Source organism: Lates calcarifer, linkage group LG2 (assembly GCF_001640805.2).
Source record: "Lates calcarifer isolate ASB-BC8 linkage group LG2, TLL_Latcal_v3, whole genome shotgun sequence".
In the NCBI taxonomy this organism is placed as follows: Eukaryota; Metazoa; Chordata; class Actinopteri; family Centropomidae; genus Lates; species Lates calcarifer.
In genome coordinates this window covers 11,318,145-11,343,248 of record NC_066834.1, presented here as the reverse complement: position 1 = coordinate 11,343,248, position 25,104 = coordinate 11,318,145, and the positions used below count along the sequence as shown (strand labels likewise).

The 25,104-nt window shown below is 40.6% G+C and overlaps 1 protein-coding gene across 3 annotated transcripts; it reads left to right on the top strand.

Moving 5' to 3' along the window:
• Nucleotide 1: 1 nt before the first annotated feature.
• slc6a5 (solute carrier family 6 member 5) lies at nt 2–24,645 on the top strand. Of its 3 annotated transcripts, XM_018683319.2 has the most exons (16): nt 2–2,033; nt 2,984–3,463; nt 5,151–5,298; nt 5,856–5,987; nt 6,123–6,296; nt 7,770–7,920; nt 8,604–8,736; nt 9,667–9,801; nt 9,896–9,999; nt 11,045–11,169; nt 11,345–11,457; nt 15,253–15,384; nt 15,816–15,915; nt 16,893–16,993; nt 18,475–18,642; nt 20,164–24,645. In XM_018683319.2, exons 1-16 carry the CDS (start codon nt 2,031–2,033, stop codon nt 20,317–20,319), a joined length of 2,355 nt encoding a protein of 784 aa, XP_018538835.1. In that variant the 5' UTR covers nt 2–2,030; the 3' UTR covers nt 20,320–24,645. The 3 variants fall into 3 exon arrangements, with proteins under 3 accessions (XP_018538835.1, XP_018538834.1, XP_018538837.1); XM_018683318.2 differs by lacking the exon at nt 2–2,033 and having other exon boundaries at nt 2,443–3,463; XM_018683321.2 differs by lacking the exons at nt 2–2,033; nt 2,984–3,463 and adding an exon at nt 4,817–4,911.
• The last annotated feature ends 459 nt before the right edge of the window (nt 24,646–25,104 follow it).

The following is a 25,104-nucleotide window of genomic DNA, read 5'->3' as shown; positions in this document are numbered from 1 at the left end:
ACCCGAACAGCTGTCGTGAAATCAGCACAGGTTAAAAACAGGGCATCCAGGAGAAAACTGCATTGGCCCCGTTATTATTTTTATTGTATAGAATATATATAGTATAGAATTTTTTTTGTCAGACTGTTAAAAAAAACAGGCCTGTTGGGTTTTCTTCTTTTAGGGTTTGATAAGTGCGTTTAAAAATATGCTTAATGCCAGTTTTGAAATGATAGTGTAGCTCTTTAATGTTAGTTAAATAGATAAGTAGTTATAAAAAAAATTCTGCCAGACAATTGGTTATCCTATTATTCTTATTCTTATTCATGTTCTTATTCTTATTCTTATGCTGTAGGCCTATGGGATCTATGTTACGCTGTCTTCAAACTATAGGTAGCTAAACAACGTTGCTAAGCAACCACGCAAACGCCTAACTGCTTATTTTTCGTTAACACATTTATAATTGGCCTGTCAGGCCTGAGATTAGTGTCCAATGTTAAAACCGGCTACAGTCAATCAATCAGAGCAGAAGGCCGGAGACACTGCGCTATGTTTCAATGCTGCTGCAAAGTGTCCAAATTAGTCTATTTTATACGAAATCAATTTCCCTCCCTCGTGATAGCCCAGTGTGTGTCATTTATGTAGCAAACATGCGGTTGTGTGTGTGTGTGTGTGTGTGTGTGTGTGTGTTTTGTCTTCAGCTCCTGCACCGCTCACTGTGCGGTGGTCTGCTGTGCAGAGGCCTTAAGATACAACAACTGTTCATAATCATCAAGTTGTCTTTAACTGATGAGACGAGGGAGGTCGCTCGTGTCTTTTTAGTTTTTGGATGAATCACCACGCACAGGAGTTGCATATACACTATCGGTTTATAGGGAGACTTGGACAATGGTATGCGCAATGCAGTGGTTCAGAATCTCCTATAGTGGCCACAGTTTTTTTTTTTTTTTTAAACCCCCTCCGCTGTCACTGATCCCAGTCCAGTATCCAGTGGTTGGCTCCGGTTCCTCCTGACACACGTGATTTCAGGGGAAAAAAAGGCCTCCTTCTTGCGTAAGACTTGAACAAATGAGTAGCTATATAAAGACCTCGCCCACTTAAAAAAAAAAAAAAAAAAAAAACTTGATCATTGCTACTATCGGTGACGCACGAAGGAACGTATAGAGCCTAGAGCGTGCCGTGCGTAAAACCTGTCAAGTGGAAAAACTATTTATAGTTCAGACCATTTTTAGCCCAAACTCTTTAGCCATCAATTTTACTTTTACAACTTACTACAATTATTTTTTGTACGGTATGTCATTGTATGCCTATGTATGATATTATTAATAGCCTCATATTCGACACATACCAACTTAAATAACTATAACTAACGGGTCATTTGCGGTTTATGTAGTTTCTGCATTTTGCAGGCCCTCGTGTTGATGCTGGAAAAGAACCAAGTTTTTCTATAAGACCGGGGATCTTGTGGACAGCTGATGCCTCTTCCCCAGGAGTGGCTGCTGTAACTGTAAATGTACCAGAGAAACGCAGCTCAGCACAGTGCAAATGTTATTTAGACCCACATGCACGCTAATGTAGCCTCTTAGCTCCTCTCCAGTAACAGCCTAAACGTGAAAATCTTTAACCCAAACGAGCTGTGTGGCTTGGGCGTGTTGCATCCGCGTGTATGTGTGTGTAAGCATCATCCTACACATCTCTAGAGACAAGTGTATTAATCAGCTTTGAAAGAGTCCGTCCAGCGCTCACGCATGCACCGTGCGTAACCAGAACGTACATGATCCACGCACGCACACACGCGCCCCCGTCGTCTTGGCTTCGGTTGTCCCTTTAAAAATCCGAATCCAAGGCCAACGATTTATCAAACTCCTATTATCAAGAAAATGTCACGCGAAGGGCACCTTGCTCTGCACTGACGCAAACTCCGGTCTTTCCCACGGAGCTATAGAAAAGCTTTGCACTTGGTGCTTTGCGCAGCAACAGCCAGTCCGCTTCCAGTCCTCTCCTCGTCTTTTTACAGCTGTTTCAAGCCTGCCAGCAGAGCTCTGCAAAAAATGGTAAGTGTCCGAGAACTATTTCTTCACTTTTCTACCTTCAGTTTAATCTGTTTTATGAACTTGTTCGCAGTTGGTTTCTTGTTAATTTTACACTTTTTTAAAAATAATCAGCCTGGCTTGTTGGATATTTGCTCTGTCCATGGTGCTGAAATGCAGCTGCGTCTCCTCATTTAAAGAAACTTTCTTCACTTCATTCTGTCACCAGCCTGTTTTCCTTCAGTTAAAGCTGTAATCTGTTTTTTAAAAAAGTTTGAATGGGAAAAAAGTTTCATTTTAGTTAATCTCACCTGGTTTACACATTTCTTATTTATTCGTTTTCTGCTTAAACAGAAGCATTTATATCCAGGTGCAGTTATTTCCCCCCCTGATTAACAAAAAAATAAGCATTGATCAATCAACAGAGTTTTTTTTTTTTTTTTTTTAACCCTCCCTTCTTTTTTTTAGAATCTGGTGGCTTTTCTGGTCGCTTTCCCGCCGACTCAAAGCTAAATTTCAGGGAATCATTTGTAATTCCGCCGCCCCGGGTCCGCTCGCTGCTGTAACGCTGGTGATCTTGCATGCCTGCCGGGGAGAGCGGAGCTACCGAGAGACCCGCAGCAGCTTGTCTATTGCCCATAAAAATCAGTGGATGTGTGTGGCTGAATGACATGAGGGGGAAATGGGGCGTAAAATTAAAGAATCTTGCAGAAAGCGAGAACTGGAGAAGCAAAGCAACCCCCCTCCCTCCAACACACACACACACACAAACACACACACCAGCACACCCGGTGGACTGTGAGCTGAAACTATAGAGCAGCCAGAGCCAGAACATGCTGCAGAAAAACGTTGCAGGAAGAGAATTGAGTATTTTTAGTCCCAGAGCAGAGATGGGCTGCAGCAGCCTCTTAGCTTCATGGTTTTTGCCGCTCTGCTGCGTTTTGTCTTGCTGATCTGTCACTCCCATGTTCCAGGATTTCTCTGACCAGAGAGACATGGCCAAACAACCGGCCAGCGCCAGCGCACCTACCGGCTACATCCCGGGGCAGCAGCCCGACGGAGCTGCGGGACTTACAGCAAACAAACCGGACAACACTGCTGCGTGCCCGCCGCCCGCCCCTCACCATCACCCGGCGCCTCAGCCGCCGCCTCCATGCAACGAGAGCAAAACTTTTTGTCCCACGGAAAATAAACCCGGAGAACCGGACACCAATAAAGCGTATGGGACGTTTAAAAGCACCCCGCCGCCGGTCCCTGGATCCGTGGCCGTCAACTCGGCCTTCAGGAAGGATTCCGCCGGTTCGGCCCGCGGGGGGTCCGCCCAGTACGGCGACCCGCTGCGGGCCACCGCAGAGCAGAACAACACCGCGGGCAACTGGACGGCTATGAGCCAGACCACCATCATACTGGGAACAGATGGGAACACGTCTGTTCAGCCTGGCACCTTGGCGGGGGTAAGTCAGCTAAATGAACCGTTTCCTTAACGGAGAGCGCTTGGTCTGAGAGCGTAGCGGCTGGAAGCGGGTGCGGTGTGGATGTTTCCGCGTGTCGCTGATCAGAAAGCTGACTGGATTAACCTGCTGTCTCCAGACGGGGAAGGCGCATACCCCTGGGAGCTCTTAACGCCGTGCAGAGCTTTAGTAGATCAGCGCTGTTGGTGTGTGATGGTGTGAAAGAGGAAAATTCAGTCTGTGTTGCTGAGTTGTGATATGTGGCCCTTAAAACTGTGGTTTTCCAGGTACTGGCTTGTGGTTTTATCACTGCACAGATGTGCTTAAAAATCCTCATTTGTAGTGTATAACTTCCGAGCTGAGTCAGTGGATGCTTGTGGTTTGAGATTCGGATCACAGTCTGTAAAGGAGCAGTCATTATGAGGCCATGGGCCGATCCTTTGTATCGGGATATTTTAGAAATAACTGTTATTCAGCCATCTGAATAGACTGTGGCCTATGATCCAATTATCCCTGTTGTGATTCAGGCAGTATTTAAGTTTCCACACAGCCACATGGCAGTGGTTCAAGACTATTGAATTAATACGGCGATTAATTGCGCAAAGTAAAAATTAAAGAAATCTGGAGTCTTGACCCTGAGCTATTTGGCGTCCCTGCTCTGCGCAGCCTCTTGTTCTGATTCCTCTGCACCAATCTGATGTACCATTAAAACTTTCAAACCCGCTTATGTCAGCTAAATATCCAGGAAATAAGACGGAGGTAGCCTGTAATTCATTCATCAGTGTGAGGAGTGATCAGATCAGCGGAGTGAACATTCAATTCGTATTTTCAGAGGTAAAGCAGTTTCCGGTCATTTATTTAGCTCGGTTTTTGCTCAAAGTTACAACAAGCTTAATGATTAAGAGGATTAAATCATACTCTCGCGGTATTATTCGGTGTTTTCCTGCTCCAAGCAGACTCACTTGGTATGGCCCAGAAGCCCAGGTGTTATCCGACTGATAGACAGCACTGTATTACATGAGACTGCGGATTGTTTCCAATTCCCGCGAGGACACCCCCACTCCCCCACCCCCAATCTCTCTCACACACGCATAGGCCACACACACACACACACACACACATTCCCATGCACGGCGTTGTTTATTTATCTGAATATTCATGCAGTCACTTTTATGAATTTACTCAGTCAGATCCTGCCGTGCAGATGTAATTATGCATCTTTGTTAGTATTTGCCTCCATTTATTGTTTTACGGTTGTTTATTTTTATCTTTGTATCTGAAGTTCATGATGTAATTGAAGTCATTTGGTGCCAATAACTGGTCTGTAAGTGCAGTTGAAGATGAGTTTCATTCACAGGCTTGCCATTTGAGAGCTGGTTCTGAACTCTGATGGTAAAAGCATCTGTAACCATAAAGCAAATTAACACGAAGGAGAAATCCAGTAATACGTGGTGAGCATCCCTTCCTGTTTATTTGTGCTTTTTCTAAACGGAGCATTTTGTTGAAGGTTGTCGACTTGTTCATATTTTCCCCTTTATTGAATTCCGCTGTTCAGGCCCAGGCTCAGTGCTTTTATTACCCTATTATTTTTCTACCGATTGAACTTGGAGTCTATTGTGACTATGGGCTGTTTTTATTATTATTGTTGTTGTTATTTTAGAGGATGAATGAATGCTTTTTCCCCTCTCAGGCTGACGATGATGACGAGGGGGGAGATGAGAATAAGGCCAGAGGAAACTGGTCCAATAAACTGGATTTTATTCTGTCCATGGTTGGCTATGCGGTGGGACTGGGGAACGTGTGGAGGTTCCCTTATCTTGCCTTCCAAAATGGTGGAGGTAAGAGTTCGGGGTCAATGTGTTTTTGTTTTTTAATTTGTGACACAGAGACAAACGAAAAATCAGTTCAGGAAATAGATTTTTTTAAGTCATTGTTTGAATTATTTCTTGTTGTTTCTTACTGTGTGCCTTCCAAGTTGTCCTTATAGGCCTTTAACCAGGAAAAATACTTTATTAAAACTATGAAAAAATAATAATAAAAAAAGGAGAGATTATTACAGAGGCGAGATTATTTTTAATTGAAAAAAAAGAAGAAAGAAAGGAAAAACGAGGAAGAAAAATGTACAAAATAATTTACTTAAATGATTAAGAAATCTGTGAAAACTGCCATTATTATTATTATTATTATTATTATTATTATTATTATCATGCCCGTTTACATATAATTGATTTTTACTCATTAATCAGGGTAATGATCCATACAGTCTGTTAAATATCAGCGGCATCATGAGACGTGTGCAGGATACATGTATATTCATTTTCATTGTATTTTTATGTTCATATTAGCTTCAGGCTTTTTTCTCAAATCGCGCACTGGTGTTTAATTTCCTTTGCAGGAGCTTTTCTGATCCCCTACCTGACAATGTTGGGCATTGCCGGGATCCCAATCTTTTTGCTGGAGGTTTCCCTGGGCCAGTTTGCCAGCCAGGGCCCCGTGTCAGTGTGGAAATGCATCCCAGCTCTACAAGGTAAACTGCCACAAACTAATCAACTGAAGAAGAAAAAACAAAATTGCAAAAATAAAACTCAATTTCTTATCATCACGAGTTCTCTACTTTTTCTTAAGAGTAATTTATATATTTCGTCTCATTTATTTATTTTAGGTTGCGGGATTGCCATGTTGATAATATCTGTCTTGATAGCCATATACTATAATATTATTATGTGCTGGACACTGTACTACCTGTTCGCTTCGTTGAAGGGCTCACTGCCATGGGCTAACTGTAGGAATGAGTGGAACACGGTGGAATGTAAGGACAAAGACATGCTGCTCTTAGGTAAGACACACACACCTTCACACACATACACACACACACGCAGACACACACATATACCAAAAGCACCTCTCTCTTCACAATGCGCAATGCGTCATGACTCCCTCAGCTGAGGTGTCCTGCAGTATAATGAATCCTGACCTGTGATCTCTGCGGTGTTTTCACTCTCACGCACACACTTCAGATCCATCTTAACGATAGAGGCCGGTAATATGTCATATACAGGCCTCGGTGTGACAGACTACACTCAGAAACAAGCGTTTTGTATGTTTTCGAATCTTTTTTGATGTGATAATGACAAATTATAGCAGATTTTATGCTTTAAAGCAGCATACAGCTACAATTGGTCTGATTTTGATGATGTAGATAAAATCAGGTTTTGACTGTGAGAAAATATGCTGGCAGGGACACGGAGACGGTGTAATGTCGATCTGCGTCGAATAAATATCGAAATTCCGTTAATTTTGTATAAAAATTTGCCTTAAGCGATTCTGTGAATTCAGCACAAAAACTGCTTGCTTGACAAATTTACTGTACAGACTGAGCTGCTGCAGTGCTGCAGTGAGCCCGAGACTGACCCCTGCTGGCTGCAATATGACTTACAGGCCCATTCAACGCTGTGGTCTCTCTCTCTCTCTCTCTCTCTCTCTCTCTCTCTCTCTCTCTCTCTCTCTCTCTCTCTGTCTCACGGATGAGGAAAATAACATATATATATATTTTAAGTAACATAAGATTTATATCAAATTATTGATAAAACAGTAAAAATCAGTTGAGTTATGCCTCCTGTAAAATGGTCATATGTTTTGCACATGTAGTGGGGTGGACAAAATTATTTGAACACCTTTGCAATGTGATGCACAGGCTACAGGGGCATCCCATAATTTTTCAGGTTCAAAAATACATTTATCTATGTGGTAATTTTCATGTTTTTGGGGCAGTGTCATACAAGATTCAACTGTTTGTGTTATTTTGTCCAGCCCTTTCAGTTGCAGAAAAATCTGCTGTTCTCTGTCACAGAGTGGCTGGGTTATTTTTGCGTTTAATTAAAATACCCAGAATGTCATGCATCTTATAGGTATGCAAAGCAGAGTGAGCACAATGTGAGTCTTACATTTAAAATAAATAAGAAGCTACTTTGTCTGCACATTTTATCCGATTTCTCTGCATGAAAAACTGTGCAGTCAAAAGCAAAACAGTTTTTCTTATCTTTCCTTTAGTATCAGAAATGAGGCACAGAATCATATTTGTTATGTGTATCTGACAGTGTATCTAAAAGAACATCTAATATGGCTAGAGGCAGTTCCCTCTGAGGCCCCACACTGTTGCAGCAGCCTCCTGTCAGTCCTCCATCAGATCCACCTGTTCACTGTGTTACTTTCAGTGTGAAAACCTGAGTGGACAGTAAGCTCTGTCCCACAGCAGCACTCTGCCAGTCTCTCCCCCACGCTGACGTGTGTTGGTTTCTGATTGGAACAGACTCGTGCATCCTGCGGGACAGAAACATCACCTCCATCAAGAACTCCACTTTCTGTCTGTCCGCAAACGCTGTGGGAAACCTGAGCAAACTGTTAAACATGACTGTGGATGGCAACAAGACCTACGTCAGCCCCAGTGAGGAGTACTTCAAGTGAGTGAACCTTTTGGCTGATGAAAAACAGCAGGTTAAAGTAGAATTTATATTTGATAGATGTAAAAATTACACCCACACAGTTTTGTTTACAGGTCTAATATTTTAATTTTAATGACATTTTCTCATCTCATGCACATGTTTGGCTTTCTTGGCCCTTAAAAACAGCATCATCTATAGCAATAGCAAAAGGATTACAGACACTTAGACCAGGCTTTGTTATAATAATGATCTGATTTGTTAAACCTCCCTATTTTAAATTTGCCCAAATGCTTTGTGTATTTACATTTCTAGTCTAGAAGAGAACACCAAATCTTTGAATTTCACCAAAAAAATCGCCATCACCACAACCGAGTTTCACAACTGTTTCAACTTGTTTCAGTTGCAGTCTAGAAATGATCTTTAACCAGGACAGAATAAGGCAGAATACCTCTGCAATCAAATTAAGAAGAATGAAACCCAACTCTAGAAAAACTGAATCTAGCTGAATTGTGTCTGAAACAGATGCAGCTGCACTGGCAGATTTTGTCACATGTTTTAGGAAAACTTGTACAATACGATAATATACATACTTGTAGTAAAAAAAAAAATTGCAGTGTGTGGGTTTATATTTAATGTTTTTAGATGAGGTATAGTGTTAGTAGTTTTCAGGCTGAGTTTTGCTGTTTGAATCACTCCTACAGGTACAATGTGCTGCACATCTCTAAAGGGATTGAGTATCCAGGAGACATCCGCTGGCCTCTGGCAGGTTGTCTCTTCTTGGCCTGGCTTATCGTCTACGCTTCTTTAGCTAAAGGAATCAAGTCATCAGGGAAGGTAACGAAACACAAAAACTCCATGAACTGATCCTCTGATCTCTGCTGTTTGCACCTTTGGCTGGCTGCAGCAGGGAAACTGGAGATGTGTTCAGTTTTCTGTCAGCACATTGTTTTCCCCTCCATGATGAAAGTGCCACCTAGTGATGAAATGTGTGACACAGAAGAAGAAAGTGCTGCTGGTCCTCAGCAAGGGAAGAACTGATGATTAAATCTAACAGCCCTCACAAACAGTAGCCAGTTCTATTTGAGATCCATGTCCAAGTTACAGTAATACCCTGAATCTTTTATGTGTGACCTATCTGGAAAAATCTTGAATAAATGTACACATTTGAATATGAAGATATACGTTTTTATTTAAAATAGTTGAAATTTAAAAAATTACCTAATAAGATTGAAATGATTTAGATGTGATCAATATTTTCACAAGATAAAACACTATCTGCCCAAAAAGGAGCATTTTATTCTCTTGGCAGGGAAAAAACTGAGACAAAGAGAGAAGATTACTTCCATTGCATCATTGAAAATTGGACCTGAATTCACTTCATGTGGCAGCCATCTCTCATCTGGCACTCTGTGGGGTTCTCCTATTTGGAGGGAAGACAATGTGCAGAAGTGAATGCATCCAACAGTTAGATACAATTCAGGTGATCTTCTTGTATCATGTTGCCCTCTACTGGACATAGAGGTGACATGCAACACGCCTGAGACTACAACTGATATTTCAGGTAAAGTCTCAGGTGTCATTAGCTATGTTGCATAGAAACATCAAACCTGGAAGAAATGATTATTGTGAGAATGATGATGTAAATTTTGGCATCTCTTGTAGTAAAAAAAATCTGTCCTTTTTTAGCACCACCTGATTTCTAGTATTTTGTGTCATGTTGCCACTCTCTCTAATTTTGCCTTATCTCGTCACCTCTCTGCACAGGTGGTTTATTTCACAGCCACATTTCCCTATGTGGTGCTGATCATCCTCCTGATCAGAGGAGTGACCCTCCCCGGTGCCGGCGACGGCATCCTCTATTTCATCACACCAAAATGGGAGAAACTCAATGACGCCAAGGTACCAGACGTTTGCTTATTTGAGTCCATAAACAGCAAAAAGCTTCCCAGTGTCCTCCTCTTCACCTGCCGCTCTTTCCCTCTTCCTCTGTCAGGTGTGGAAAGATGCAGCCACTCAGATCTTCTTCTCTCTGTCGGCTGCTTGGGGAGGCCTCATCACTCTCTCTTCTTACAATAAGTTCCACAATAACTGCTACAGGTAAACACACAAAAGGTAAACTATGCTTCTAGCAGACAAATTCAAACTGTCATCGTGATGCTACACATGGTGCTACATCTGTATGTCAATAATAAATGACACTCTTTATTATACACTCCCCAGCCAGCAGTTCATTGTTTTCTTTATTTTCTCTCATCAGTGTTTATGTGCAGATATTAAGCTCAGTTAGGACTCAATATCAACTTCAGTTTTTTTAATCAAAGTACACGCCACTGTGGCAGTCAATATAAGAATATACCGTTTTATAGTAATTAAAGAAAAATTGGACAGCCATTTATTCATAATAATAGTTTATGCTCATACTTTATGTCTCAGTACTTCCATGGTTTAAGTCCTGAAATCTTGTTGTAAAATCAGATCAGACGATAATACTGATTTTCTCATCTAAGAACACATAGCCGAAGTTTATGTCCAAAACACATGTACTTTTACAGTCTGTATTTAGAGAAAAACATCTGCATCTCTTTTATAGTGTAAAATTTTATCTAAAACATTCATGGTACACACATACAGCTACAAAAATACCCTCAGAAAAGCACCCAAGAAATTAATACATGCACAGTCCATATACAACAGCCATGTGTGAAAATAAAGTAAAACAAGTAATATTTTTAAATCCTACCTTCCTTTTTTTGTTTACTGTGTCGGAAACATGTTAATTCATCTGTATTTCTGAGGCAGCAGTTATGGTTTTTTAAGTCTGTTATTTTTTTCACTGGGTGAACAAAATAACTGAGACACTTTACAGTATATAGCAGTGCACCCCCTTGTGTACAACTTCTGTCAATGCTTAACATGCCTTTTTAGAGCCCTCTATCTGCAGACAGTTTTTATTCCCAACACCAGAGGGCACTGTTGGATCTCATATCTGTGTGTACGCACGGCAGTGATGTCCTGTATTAATGAACATAATATAATTTAACACTTGTTTCATGTTTTAAATTTTACAACAGTCTTACATAAACTAAAGCAGCAGTGTGCTTATTCAGCTTCTCTCTTCTCTCTTTCTTCTTTTTCCCTGCAGGGACACTATTATTGTGACATGTACAAACAGTGCCACCAGTATATTTGCTGGGTTTGTCATCTTCTCAGTCATTGGTTTTATGGCGCATGAGCTGAAGGTGCCCATAGAGCAGGTTGCAGATGAAGGTAAGACATCAAACCAGCAGGAGGCAGCAGCAGGCTGGAGCTGCTCACCAACACACACCTGAACAAGTTTAATCTTTTTCTCTGCTGTGGAGATGTGTGTGTGCATTTTCGTTTATATATAAATGTGTGTGTGTGTGTGTGTGTGTGTGTGTGTGTGTCTGTGTCTGTGTTTCAGGTCCAGGCATAGCGTTCGTGGTGTATCCAGAGGCTCTGACCAGACTTCCCCTGTCTCCATTCTGGGCGATCATCTTCTTCCTCATGCTCCTGACCCTTGGCCTGGATACCATGGTAACTACTGCTCCTTCAATGTGTGTGTGTGTGTGTGTGTGTGTGTGTGTGTGTGTGTGTGTGCGAGAGAGAGAGAGAGAGAGAGTGTATGTATTGTTGTATTTCTACTTTTATGTAGCTCATGTGTCCTCAAAATATGATGAGGGTAAATCTTTAAGAGTAAATATTATTTTACACTGCTCCACCACCATGAGTGCCATGTTTAAAACAACAACTATCTGACATTCAGTGAATCCTCAGTATTTTTGTTAAAAGAGCAAGAAACAACATGTAAAACAGTACTGTGGTTGGTGGAAGGTGTATTTTGTTTTTTACTTTTGATGGAGTAAGGCTCACTGGTATCTCCAACTTTCAGTTTTTGTTCTCAGCTAGGCTAAAGACCTACCAGACCTGCCTCTGTATTGGATGCACAGAGATGAAAGTAATAACAAAACTTTATCTGAATCTGGGCATGAGAGGACAGTAAATTACTTTCATAAAGTAGTGATTTTTTTGGCCACTTGGGGGCAGAACATCTTGTGAAATGGTTACTGTCAGTTCTGAGGTTCCATGACTTGAGAATAGATGTGATGGGGGTGAAGTTCATTTTCCCATCTGTGTGTTTCCCCTTATTTCAACCTGAGCCTGGCCTTATCCCTAACCCTGACAAGGTGTGTCTTATAATGCTTAACCTGACCCCAACCTTACCTTGACTCTAACTAGTTATCTATTCCAACTCCCAAGTCTTAAAATCTAGTGTTTATTCTCCCACCCACAGCTACACAATATTATCATCCCCCTCAAGTTGAGTTTCTGTATGCCTGATGAATGCAAGATTTACTCTCATTTTAGGTGAAGTTTGGTCTGTACTAACTGAGAAAAATATCTTGCTCTTTCAGTGCTCCACAGTCCTCTCTTTTCATTAACTAGTTTCTCAGTAGTTGTGCATCTGTTGTTTGTCTGTTGTGCAGTGCAGCTAGTGTGCAGTGGGTTTATAGGGGCATTTTTGCTAAAAACAGCTACAGGAAGTGAGGAGGATGAGATCTCTAAGACTGAACCAAACTCAAATGTGCTATAAGACCACAACAATGTGCTAACAGAGGCTAAAAAAGAGTCAGCTTTCTGTCAGAAACAAGAGTCTCTTGATATTAGTGTTGCTCCAGAGTAAACACTCAACTTGGTAGTGCCATCCAGCTATGTATAAACACAGCACGCATTGACCCAATTAACATAATAACCCATACACACCACCAACTGCGGCTGATTTCAGCTGAAGTACTCAAGCGCTCCAGGTATTTGAACAGAGGGGGGTCTGTGTGATTGAAGTGAGGGAAGTTTAGTTGACCTTAAAGCTTTAGAACAACAATGCTGAAGTAACTCTAAGTTTAAGTGCAACTAAAGTACATTTAAATAAGGTGGTTAAAGCCTTTGAGGTCCAAACAGGGGTATTTGAAGACATCAACCTGGACTATGGAAGACTGGTATTTTTCTTTTTTTTTCTGACTTTTTATAAACTAAACAATCCCAAAATTAATGTAGAGACTGATAAACAGTGAAAATAATAAACAATGCCATAGCATATTATTATCTTTCGACAGGTTTATGAGGCTTGTGGCAGGTATGGAGACTTGAGTGTTATATTTACAGGCTTTTACAGTGTTTAACTGTGAGCAATTTATGAATTAATCAATCTAAAAAGCTGTTAGAAATATTTCCTAATTCTGTCCTCAGATTAGAATTGCAATTACATTTTAAAATGAAATCACCAAATATATATATTTTTCAAGATTTGTCCACAGCAAGGAGGTTCTGGGTTCAAGCCTCGGTTCACACAGGGCTTTTCTGTGTGGAGTTTGTATGTTCTCCCTGTGCCTGCATGGGTTCTCTCTGTGTACTCCAGCTTCCTCCCACAGGCCAAAGACAGACATGTTAGGTTAACTGGTGACTCTAAATTGCCTGCTGGTGTGAATGTGAGTGTGAATGGTTGTTTGTCTATACATGTTGGCCCTGCGATGGACTGGCGATCCATATAGGGTGTATTCTGCCTCTCGGCCAGTGTCAGCTGGGATAGGCTCCAGCATCAATATTTTTATACTGACAACTGATCAAAGGAGTTGTGTAATGTGAAAGATTTCACTCATAGTAACAAACCAACAGAGAATGATCACCCAACTCCACAGTTCTCACCAGCTCTTCTAAGGCTTTTTTGTGTTGTTCAGTTGATTTTACAACAAGCACCGCTCTCATCAACTTTGTTTTTCACAAGCATGTGGTTGTATATGGAGCTTCCTGCCTGGGACCAAACAGCAAACAGACTAAGTTTGCAATTAGAGAATGAATAACATGGAGCATTTAGCAGCTAAAGAGTCAGATATTTCCCTCAGGAGCCGGTAGAGACCAAATTGGAGATAATAAGAGAGTGAATCATTTGTGGATGCCACAAACATGACTCCAAATGAGCTCACTCCAATTGCTCTGTCTGATGGATGAGTAAATGAGAAATATCTGCCACAATAACTTTAGCGTATGTCAATATTGTATTTTCAGCTTGTTTTCCTGCCCTCAAGCAGCCAAAAAATCAGCTTATGCAGCTTTTAAGTGATTCCTTTTCAGTACAACTCATACACCATTGCAGTTATAAAACTTTAATTGCGACAGTTACTGCTCTGACTCATTCCCAATGTAACTTCAGTGAACAAACCTTTTCAGTCTCAGAGATATTTTCAAAGTCCTCCAGATGCAATCTTGGACAAACAATTCCATATAAAACACCAACTCCTTTGAGTGCACGAGGTGCTCCTGAGCCGAGCAGAGGGCACAGCAGCGCATTAAGACACAAGTCAACAGTAACAGTAAATGATGATGTTACTTTGCCTTGGCAGTGGCAGCTCCGAGGAGCGAGCTGGTGGCTTTGTTGTAGGAAGCAGCTCGGGCGGTAATAGGCTTGGGATGTTGACGGGAAATTAGTTTTGGGAGCTCAGGAGGAAAGAGAGGAGCGGAGAAGTGGCAGATAACTCGGTGCCAGTGGGTTTCTATAGTATGCACACACATGCACAAACTATACCAACCTCCCTCAATTTGCCTGTTTGTATATTCATCCATTGATGTCCTCTGGGTTCTCAGTCCCTTTTACTATCATGTTACATTTGTTTATCTCCAGACAGACAGACTCCACCTGTCAGGTCTCTCCATTGTAATCTAAATTCTTTATACTGATTTTTTTTTTCTCCGAATCTTCTCTTGCTCAGCACCAGAATAATGTTCTTTATTTGTTTTGGAAATAAACAAAATTAAGTTAGAATGTGTTTACTGGATGAATTGAAGACGAATGCCACACTACACTGATGAAGTGCTGACAGCAGCAGCTGCACTGATTCAAATGAGTTAAATCTGCTGATTGGAGACTATTGAGTTGAAATGCTGCTGCAAACTGACCTATTTGGACAATTTTCTGTAATTCTGTAGTGGAGACAGCCAATCAGGATCTGCTTTGATGTTTTCTTTTCTTTCTTTTTTTTTAAATGTTAACCTGATGCTGCATTTAAAACTGAATTTTTCTTAAATGTGGAGTTTTTCCAGTAATTCTAAATTTAGAAGAATTTAATTTAAATCATGATATTTTTCAGACAAAAATCAAATATGCAATGTCTTGATTGTTTTTTTGATAAAACATTTTTCATCATACATGTGATTAAACAGCAAAAAATAGACTTTTTCCTCCCTTATTTCCTCTACTCTCCCTTCTTTTCACACTTTCCACCTTTTCTTCACCTTATTTTTCTTTCTCCCTCATTCCTCCCCTTACCTCTATTGCAGTTTGCCACCATTGAGACCATCGTAACCTCTGTGTCAGACGAGTTCCCCAAATACTTGAGGAAACACAAACCGCTCTTCACCCTGGTCTGCTGTGTCTCCTTCTTCATCTTGGGATTTCCCATGATCACAGAGGTACAATACCAACATAAAAACACACATCTGTATACACACGCTGTTGTCACACCGCAGGGGTGGGGACTGGGGGGGGAGGCGCACTGGAGCATTCTACCTGTGCCCTGCGACTCTTTCTTTGAATAAGCCGACAGATTTCTGCATGCAAAGTGAAGTCGCAGCCTTCAGAGGACAGGCTCAGTGAGTGGAACAAGAGTGGCTGAGTCTTATTAAAATCCCCTCAGACAGCTTCAGAGGGCAAAATCCAGCCTAAAGCAGGATTCATTCATGTCATTTCTTATGATCCGGTACTAGTCAGCGTGAAAGTTATGACCATGGACAAGTCAGAGGTGGCAAAAAAGTGAGGGAGAACGAGGGAGTATTATTGTAAGAAGATGGATTAAATAATTTTTGTAATATTTTGTTTGTTTGTGTGTGTGTGCTCGTGACAGAGTGGGATGTACATGCTGCAGCTGGTGGACACATTCGCAGCCTCTTACTCTTTGGTCATCATTGCCATCTTCGAGCTGGTGGGGATCTCCTACCTCTATGGTGAGTACCTTTGGCCAACAAGACTCAGAGTCTGAAGCCCTGCTAGTGACCCATCAGAGGCTGCAATGATAGATACATCCCACAGTTTGAAACAACTTACTGACAGTTTTGTTCTTGTAGGAGTCCTGAGGGTGATATTAGAGGGATGGTTAAGAGGTCATTAAAATCAAAAAGCTTATAGAGAAACTTAACACCAGGATAAAAAGCAGTGTTTTGCTGTTTTCTCTAGTTGAAACTTGACATGTTCAAACTGGTGGTAATATGGTCAGCTTTTTTGAACATATCTTGTTACGGTCCAAAATATCTATCTTATCTTAAATGCTGGAGGGACTGGCTGGCCTACATCTCCATCATTAGTCTTTATTGTTTTCAGGATAAAAATTCAACTTAAAATAATTACAATATGTCCGATATCATTACCTCTATCACCTTGTTTGAATGGAATGACCAGCCACAATGACTTAACTTTTTCTATGTGTAAGAGGGGCTGATCGCTTCTCCTGTCCCTTTCTCAACTGTGTACAACATGCTATTCTAGCCATGACCACTAGGTGTCTCTGTTGTAATGTCTAAGTCTCACACACAGGCAGGGAGCTCAGGTGTGTGTTGTGGAGGCTGTTACCAAGGAGCAAAGCAAACAGCTCTCCTTCAGTTTGACAGAGCATCAGCACAGGTGACATATTGAAATATTTTTGTGACTCTGCCTCTTCATGTCACTCACTGTTATCCGTCAATAAAGGAGGAAGAATGAAGCCATCTGCTCCCTCGCCTTTTCTCAGGGACAACAGAAACTGATACCCCCCCCTCCCTCTCTCTCTCTCTCACACACACACACACTCATATGGATGGATTGAATTTGCTGATCCTTTTTTAAGGGACCTTATTAACCACAGGTCACTCTCTGTGCCTCCTCTTTCTCCCATTTCTGTCCTTTAATTTTATTTCTTTTCTCTTTTCTCTTTTTTTTTTCTTTGCAGGCCTGCAGAGGTTTTGCGAGGACATTGAAATGATGATTGGTTTCCAGCCAAACCGATTCTGGAGACTCTGCTGGGCCTTTGTGACTCCAACTATTTTGACGGTATGTTTGTCTTTGCTCATCTCATTTTCTCACAAGCATAAGCACACACACACACACACACACACACACACACACACACACATGCAGCTTAAAATGTTTCCATTTTCGCTGTTGCCTTTCAAGTTCATTGATTTGCAGCTGGAAAGGAACAGGGAGAGAAATTGCTCCTGTTACGCTGAAACAGAAAATTATTTCTTTCTTCCAATTCATGTCATGTCACCGAGTCTCAAGTTGTTTGTGTTTTTCACAATACTAACTATATTTAGTGACGTCAGTTCAGCTGCACACACATACATTTATTTCTGGAGCACACATTTTGTGCAACATGGCCACTTATTTGTCACATTCTGTGTAGCAGAAGCTGTAAATTCCACTGCACAGTGTTTACCAGCGTGCCAGTGTTGGACACTGGCAAACATTAATGTTAGTAATTGTAATGGAAACCACTGTAGCTCCAAAGCAAAGGTGACGATGACAAATGGAGCAGCGCTCGGGCTGGCTGATCATCCTGCTGCTCCCGAGTGAGATCAGGTTTCCTTTGGGGCCTCATTGGTGCACAACCCTTGGCTAATCTGTTTCTGTCTCCCTTATTTTTTTCATGTTTGTTTTCCTTTTCTTATTCTTACGCTCGTCTTTCTCAGCTAAATTTACTGAAGAAAGGAAGGAGAATTTGTTTTTAGCTGCCTCTTTTTGTACCTACTGCTCACATAGTAAAAAGGAGGGTGTCATTTTCATCATCCATGCCCCATCTTTATATGGTGGACCCGACTTCAGCTATGTGTCCCGAAATCAGCACAGTTAATTGGGAATAAATCTGGTGTACACTCTTTGTTCAGTGCAAAAAATCATTACACAATTCAGCAACATTGAGCTACAACGGTCTAACAAAGAAAATTTGCATTCATAGCAATGAGGATGTTCATCTGAGGAATGGCAAATCATTCACTCAAATTTGTTTTCATAATTTAGCATCACTTTAGCTTTGAATGAACTGTAGAGTGATTTGTTTCCCTGAAGGATGGTGGATTTTTCTGTCATTATTTGTATCAACCTCAATTAAAATTAAAAAAAAGCACAAAACTAAAATTGTGACCATCTGTAGATACTCACAACTGATACCTGAGTTGTTTTTTTTTTCTTTTTAAATATATACAACTTTGAGACTTACTAGTATGTAAATACTGATGGCAGAACTGGAGGTCATCTAGGTCATTGTCTGTAGCTTGACATTGACCTTATGACACAAAACTTACAAGATATTTTTGTGGGAAAAAAATTCCTAGCTACAGCTATCAAATCAATTTTAGATTTTCAAGTAGTGTTGCAAACATACAACACAACATGCACACATTTGGCTCTTTAGCTGTACAGGTTGTTTTATACAGTAGAGCTTATTACTTAAAATTGTTCTAAGTAAGTTGTTCTTGCCACAAGACTCTACTACTGTATACGCTTTTTCTTGTATTCCCTGGTCTGTGCAGGGCATCCTGGGACTGAGTCTGTACCAGTGGAAGGTGATGACCTACGAGGACTACACCTACCCCACCTGGTCCATGGTTCTGGGCTGGCTCATGGTAATCTGCTCTGTCATCTGGATCCCCATCATGTTCGTCATTAAGATGCACCTCGCCCCCGGCACTATAATTGAGGTAATAATTGAGATGAAGCCGTGACGAGACATTGTCACGTATGTTTTGTTTTTGTCTCCTACGTGCGCACACACACGCACACACACACTGTTCCACACATACACACAGTGTCGGAGAAATCAATAGTCTCATCCTTCGCTCATTAGCAGGGAGAGGCGGGCTGCTGGGTGAGTATTAATTTGGACATTTTTCTGCAAGTCTAGCGGGTCCCCTTTAAATACTCAGATTAATGGATGATGATGATCATGGCTTTCTGTCCTAATGTCTCTGTTCCCTCTGCAGCTCTGACAACAGCCTCAATCACATACTTTCCTCCAACTTTACATTTTAATTTCCTCTTCTTTGGTCAACTGTAATAAATGCAAAATTGTCATGGTGTTTACTTTTACATAGGAAGATATTTTATGGCACTAGTGCAAAACAACTTCACACCCCACCCACCTTGATGTATTACATTACAATAAGACAGGGTAGTGCAATAACTTTCGCTGCTTTTTTTGAAATTGAGGTCTTCATTGATTTTTCAAAAAGGTATGGTGCACGGCATTGAATCTTAACATCATCTTGGGTCACAAAAGGAGATATTACCCTTTACAAGCTTAAAGGATACCTCTGGTGACCTGAGTGTCAATTTCCTGTGTTTTTGGGTGTAAATGATTGATAGAGACACAAATCTTTGGAATCAGTGCAGTATTGAGCAAGAGCAGTGTACTCAGCAGTGTACTGCAAACAGCTGCTGCAATGTAAACCAAAGGACAATTGTTCATGTCAAAGTACGTCCACTAAAGTGCTTGTTTTTGCTGCTGACAGGCTCAGATAAGTGTCTGAAAACATTATAGATGGGATTCCTACAGAGATCAACCTTTTTATTAAAGAGTAAGATTCTTTTTTTTTTTTTTAAACAGAAACGTTGCTATATATCACTACCAGTCTCCATTGAAGAAAACAGTGATTTTACTGAGCAGAACACAGGAGCTGCTGGAATACCGCTGCCTTGATTTGTTAGTTTGTTTTATTTTGCTGATGTAAAGGATCTGACTATTTCTTCCACCAGTGAATGTCACACAATAACACTAACAAAATAACCATTAGAGGCAGCAGTATTCTAGCAGCTCCTGTGTTCTGCTCAGCAAATTACTGTTTTTGTCAATGGAGTCTGGTAATGATACACAGCAATATTTCTGGTTAAACAGGATCTTACAATGGTGTTGTCACAATGGGGTTCAGAGTTTGGACAGAAGAGGCCAATGATCAAACCTTCAACCCTACAATCAATGGATCCCTCACCAGCCTCAGATATACAAATTGAACCCAGATAGTTAAAATTTGAGGCAACAAGTCAAAGGAACACCTGAATCAAAAACGATATTGGGGCAGACAGCACATAAATTCTATACATCTACGGATACTACACGCACAAGTTTAACAACCAAGTTACTTCTTTTCTTATCCTTCACTACAGATACAACTTGAGCTGCTCTGCCTGTATAAACTCGCTGTGTGTTGCTTCTCCTCTTGCAGCGTCTGAAGCTGGTCTGCTCCCCTCAGCCCGACTGGGGTCCTTTCCTGATGAAGCACCGCGGAGAACGCTACAAGAATATGATTGACCCTCTGGGAACCAACTCCCTGGGCCTCAAACTGCCCCCAAAGGACTTCCAGCTTGGCTCCTACCAGTAGCAGCTGCCCCACCAGCGCTGCACCCACCACTTCCAACCCCTGCAGGGGACACCAGGAGGGGGGCTCTGTTTCCTCCTCTCTCTCTTCCTCTCTCACTTTCTCTTGTCTGTACTTCACCCTCTTTGCTTCCTGTTTTCCTCCCAGTATTGTGGCTGCAGGAACAGGCTCCCTTTCCTCTTCTTTCTCTTCTTCCTCACCACTCCCTCTCTTCTCTTAGGGAGGAGTGGCTGCCCAGGTGGAGTCAACTCCTCTGCTGCTGCTTCGTACTCGATTAATGGGCTATCATTGCCTCCCACACATGACCACTGATTACTTCAGAGCCCTTCCCAGGGATCTTTATTCCAAGAGAAAAATTGTGTCATAAAATGACACAGCTCAGACTGCACTTGCAATATTAGACTCACCATAGCTGCTCCCTATGGAGTTTTGTGTGTATGTGTGTTTGTGTGTGTGTGTGTGTTCCATCATATTTGTGTGTAGAGATAATGAATCATCTTGCTGAAAGCAGACACAGGAAAACAAAAAGAAAATTGAGCGAAAGAGAAATAACGGTTGAACGAGCTCGGCGGGGATCTGTATTTTGTTCCATCTGTGCACAAAATTCCATAGGCAATACAAATAATATAATAATTAAAAAAAAAAAACACAGTATGCACTGTTATCACATTTTGTTCCTATCCAGCAGTATATATATGTATATTCACACTAGCTATTGCTCAGTTGTTCTTGCTTTGTCAAAAATAGATTACAAGATCTGCAATTTGTGCCTCCTACGTCCCAGTAGAGTAGCGAATGCATCCTGATTTCCACTTTCAGTAGATACACTTTGGCCTTGGATGACTCTGCAGTATGATAGAAGCTTGGGTCTATTTTTCTTTCTCTGAACCTGAGGGACCATTTGTGATACCCTCTCTCTTTCTCTATTTAGTAGGTCGTATTCCCACTCTATTATCCTAGGATATAAAGTAGCACATTCCTAACATAGGAAATCACTAGAGTAGCCTATCCTTCCTTTAGTAGATGACAATGTGGCCATTTAACCTTTTAAGTCTTGGAATCCTGACCTGATAGTCACCCTGTGAATATATTTTAGATGGTATATTTATTGCTGTATGTGTTGTGAACTTGTCAAGCCATCTGTGTAAACCATTTTTATGATGTACATCACATCAGTAGAGTAGCACTATAAAATATACAATACATGTGTGTATACACATATATAAATGTATATGTATTTATGTATACACACAATAATATATGTATTTCCTTTGCCTCCAGCAGAGGGGAGAGCTAGCAAGACAGGTACTGAGAGAGTGTATGTATGTGTGTTCAATGTCTCTCTAAATCCTATGTTTCTCCTGTTAGCTGTGTAATATCTTGTACAAAGTGTACACCTCTCAAAAAAGCTATCTTCAAGTAGTAAGTGTGTGTGTTGTTGCGTTCTCACAATATTAGGAGAGCAGCTGCTAGGTATGAGTAGATGAAGATTAGACTAGAAAATGGCCGCCTCCTTTCCTGGAAGTGTACTTTGTCTCTTGTTGTTTGTGGTAGAGCTCCGGAGACCTCTTTGCCATTTCAGACTTATGCCTCTTGCTTCCTCTGTGCGTCCTCATGAAAACAGGGTCTCAGGTATACTTGATTCCATCAGACTACTCTGGTAGTTGTAGGAATAGTAGCATTCAGTGCATAGCAAACAGAGAGTAGAGCCATCCTAATGCTAAATTATAATGAAAGCAGTATGGAAGTGTGTTGCAAAAGATCAGAATCAAAATACTACTTCCTGATGACCTCAATGCACCATCACTTTGCTTTGTGCTCACTGTTGCTTAAACACTCCTTGTGACTATTAACCTGGACGTAAGAGTGACTTAATCTCTTTTGACCAACTGTGCACAATGCCAAATCAAGTATTTTGCTTTTCATTGTTCTTATAACATAGTTAGATGGAAAACAATAATTTGTTAGGATTAACTGAAAAAAATAAATACATAAATGGAATGCCTTGTAATCAGCTAGAAATTTAATTGGCTTTTTAGACAGTTTCTTGACCGTCAATACACTGATGAGTTATATTTGCATATGCAGAAAATTGAAGGCCATTTACTGTTCTCCTTGCTCGCACTGTGATCCTTGAGAATCAGTCAAATTACTATAATTTAAAACATATTTCCCTTTAAGTCATGCTGTTAAGACATCATCAGCAAATGAGCTGCTGTAAGTGTGCTTCTTGGGCAGGCATAAAAAAGTAATGTCCCGATGTAACACCACAGTAGCCTGAAGGGACTGTCCGGTGCAGCTCTGCAGGCGGTCTGACTGGCTTTGCAGCCTTTTTAAATGTGACATGACAGGCAGCCGGCCTTTACTTTGCAGGCTGCCAACCAATCACCGTCAAAAGTAACACCATGTTTCCATTCAGAGGCTATTAGTCCTCTCCAAGCTTTGGCCTGTTGGATATGAATGTTCAAGATGACATAAAGTTCTGATTGGCTTATATGCTTTTAGCACTGCAGGCGTTTACTTGTGGAGTGGCTTAAGTGTTTTTAATGGAGGCTGCAGGTATGGGTGCAATAACATTTGCTCAGTGTTTAAGGGTCTCCTTAACTATTTCTCTAAGCCATGTCTTTTCATAATCTTGACACGAAAGTAGCACAGATAAAATTTTAGAGGCTGTATGGTTTGAAAACAAAACATAATCAATTAATGAGCACAAATGCCCTGTTATTAAATAGCTTGCTTGCTCCACAGTGTTGCTTTTGTTAAGACTTAGTGCATTTAGCTCTATTTGTTCAAATGTGATAATAATGTATGTCTGTGTGTGCTTGTGTGTGTGCTGTCTCTGTATTAGTTTTACTGAACTCCACATAACTGTCAATCAGATGTTTGCATGGCTGGTCACAGAGTAGATTGCTGAAAGAAGCAGAGGAGATTTTACAGGACTTTTTTTTTTCCAGGATGCCTTGGCCTGATCCTCCTCTTTATCCTTTCTGATGGACATGGGGATCTTAGACCAACATTTGTGAACTTGAGCTGTGTAAAACAAACTTTTATCACTATTAAGCTCCAAAAAATTCAATCCCATGGCGACCCACTCAATGGGGAGCAGTGTTGGCCAAAGGAGCAGGCTGGCCTTTTAAATCATATGTTGGATGTTGTGGACTGTTTACTCTTTGTAGTAAGATTTGAATGATAAAATCCTTTTGTGCCCTGAGATTAATTTTAATGAGTTGCTTTAGGGCTACAACTAAATAACTATAAATTTTGTGTTTTGTGTCTCCATCTCTACTGGGCTTCTCTGCTTTTGTTTTGAGAAAAAAATATCTAATTAGGGTTCAGTTAAAATCACATTGCTTCATAAAAGATAACACTGAAGAGCTTGCATGTGCAGTTTGTGTTGCTGTAAATCAATGTCCATGTATAGTAATTCTTGTCCTTTCTCTCTCAATATTATAAAGTCCATGCATGTTTACTTTAGGGAGCTTTTTTGTTTTACATAATGTTAAGCATATAAACAGAGGGTTGCTGTTGTCCTTCTTACATAGGAGGAAGAAGAAAAAAAGTGACTGTCAATTCGCTTTGCCTGCAAGTCAACTTTGGGCAGTAAAGGTAACCAAAGAAAGAGTACTTTATCTAGGGTTTTAGTGAAAACAGAAAACAAACTTTAGAAGAAAAAAGGAACGTGTCATCTGCGTATAAGAGGTTGAGATACTGCCATTCATACCCCATGTAGTGTTCCTTGATGTTTGCCAATACGTTACAAAACATCTTCAGGTAACCATTGGCCTTATAGATGTCCTTTAATGGTAGAATATTGTATGTATTTCAAAAATAACACCACAGAATAGCTTATTGTCTGTCTCATATGGTACCAGTATTCTTATTGTTATGTCTGTTGTGTCTTAATGGCACTTTATTGTGTGACCTATGAATGCATAGGTTAAATTTCTAATTACTTGAGTAATGTCATATATTTCTGTGTGTTCTATGTGAGGTACTGCTGCCTATGGATATAGATATGTGCCTCCAACAGCCCATGACATCCTTTGATTTGAAAATAGAGAGTAGATATATAACAAATATGTTTTAAAATATGTGTGAGATGTAAAAAAAAAAAAAAAAAAAAGAAGAAGAAGAAGAAGAAGATATATATCATATATGTGAAATGCATTTATTTATTTTCATTGTCATCAATCTTTGAGGCCCTACCTCAGATTTTGTATTTATGTATAGAGATGCAATTGGATTATAGTATCTTTGCCAATAATAATATATCGCTATTATATCATGAAATGTATAACCTATGAATCAATAAATAAATGTTATTGTTTTCTTTGTTGTCACTGGCTCCTTTCAGACAGGCTCCCTGCTGTGATAGTGGAGCTACAAACAATAATGATGAGGAAATTAGGTTAAGACAATAAGTCCCCTCTGTGATTCAACCTGTCAATCAACTTTTATATTCAGCAGCTAAATAAGTGAAGGCATTACGGCTGTGTGAAAATGGTACACACTATTTGTTGTTAACTGGAAATCATTATCAAAGAGGAGGAGATTAGAGAGAGAAAAACAATTTGAACGCTCCTGCAGGCATGTTGTTTGTTGGTACACATGTGCAGCAGAACACCACTCACTGTGGCAGACAAGCTTGCATATTTCATGTCAAACTAATTTGCAATTTAAATTCACTTGCATGCAGCACACCGGCTGGTACAGTATATCATACACACTAGAAACAAGTCCCTGAACAACACTGTGGAAGTTTATTGAATTAAATGCCTCAGTGGAATC